We start from the raw sequence: 887 nt of genomic DNA, 5'->3' as shown, positions 1-887 counted from the left end.
GAGAAAGGCGGGAGGCAGGACACGAAGAGCTTGCGGCCTGTTTCCCAGGAAGTCCCCAGAGCTGGCCCCGACCACATGGACCCTCCGTCATCTCCCTGGGCGTGCCGGAGTGTCGGTGCTAGTACACCTGGAAGTGTGCCGAAGTGGCCCCGTCCTTCCAGCAGCGCACGGTGTCCACGGCAACGGAGCGGCAGAGCGGGCAGGTGCGCTCGCGGTCCAGCCAGAGGCAGAGGCACTCCTCACAGAACACGTGCTGCAGGGACAGCAATCAGGGCCACCAGGATGCTTTACTGGGCGCCCACGCCATGCCCACCTCCGACTGAGGAGCTGGGGACTCAGCAGCCAACAAAACAGACAGCTCTGCCCTCCTGGAGCTTACACCCTAGTTGAGGAGACAACTGGCAAAATGAATCTTTAAAACATACGGAATGTCAGTTTCAAGTGCTAGGATGGAAATGCAGGGAAGGGGGCATAGGGTATGCTGCAGGGTGGGGTGGGAGGGTGTAGTGTTAAACAGGGTGGCCTGGGAGGACTGCTCTGAGATACTGACATTTGGGTAAAACTTGAAGGAGGATGAGGCATTAGCCCTGATGGCATCTGGGAAAAGAGCGCACCAGTCAGAGGAAACAGCTCGTGCAAAGGCCCTGAGGCAGGAGTGTGCCCAGTGTGCTGGAGGACCAGCGAGGCCAGTGTGGCTGAGCTTGGAGTGTGGTGGGTGGGAGGGGGAGCTGAGATCAGAGAGTTGATGGGGGCGGTGCAGGTCATATAGGGCCTTGTGAGCCATTTTGAGGACTTGGGCTTTTACTCTGAGAGAATTTGGGAGCCATGGCAGGGCTCTGAGCAGAGGAGTGACTTGATATGATTTGAATTTTTAAAAGATCCTTTTG

The 887-nt window shown here is 57.5% G+C and overlaps 1 protein-coding gene across 3 annotated transcripts in view; it reads right to left on the bottom strand.

Moving 5' to 3' along the window:
• Positions 1 to 6: 6 nt before the first annotated feature.
• The window catches only part of RNFT2 (ring finger protein, transmembrane 2), a 45,913-nt gene continuing 45,032 nt past the window's right edge, over positions 7 to 887 (bottom strand). For all 3 annotated transcript variants that reach the window (XM_015567556.1, XM_006754129.2, XM_015567561.1), the window contains one exon: positions 7 to 253. In XM_015567556.1, coding sequence (XP_015423042.1) covers positions 119 to 253 — 135 coding nt within the window. In that variant the 3' untranslated portion in view covers positions 7 to 118. The remainder of the gene's footprint in view (positions 254 to 887) is intronic.

The sequence above is a fragment of the Myotis davidii genome, unplaced genomic scaffold, assembly GCF_000327345.1.
Source record: "Myotis davidii unplaced genomic scaffold, ASM32734v1 scaffold1330, whole genome shotgun sequence".
Lineage (NCBI taxonomy): Eukaryota > Metazoa > Chordata > Mammalia > Chiroptera > Vespertilionidae > Myotis > Myotis davidii.
Note: the sequence above shows the minus strand (reverse complement) of the source record. Positions and strands in the feature narration are given on the sequence as shown.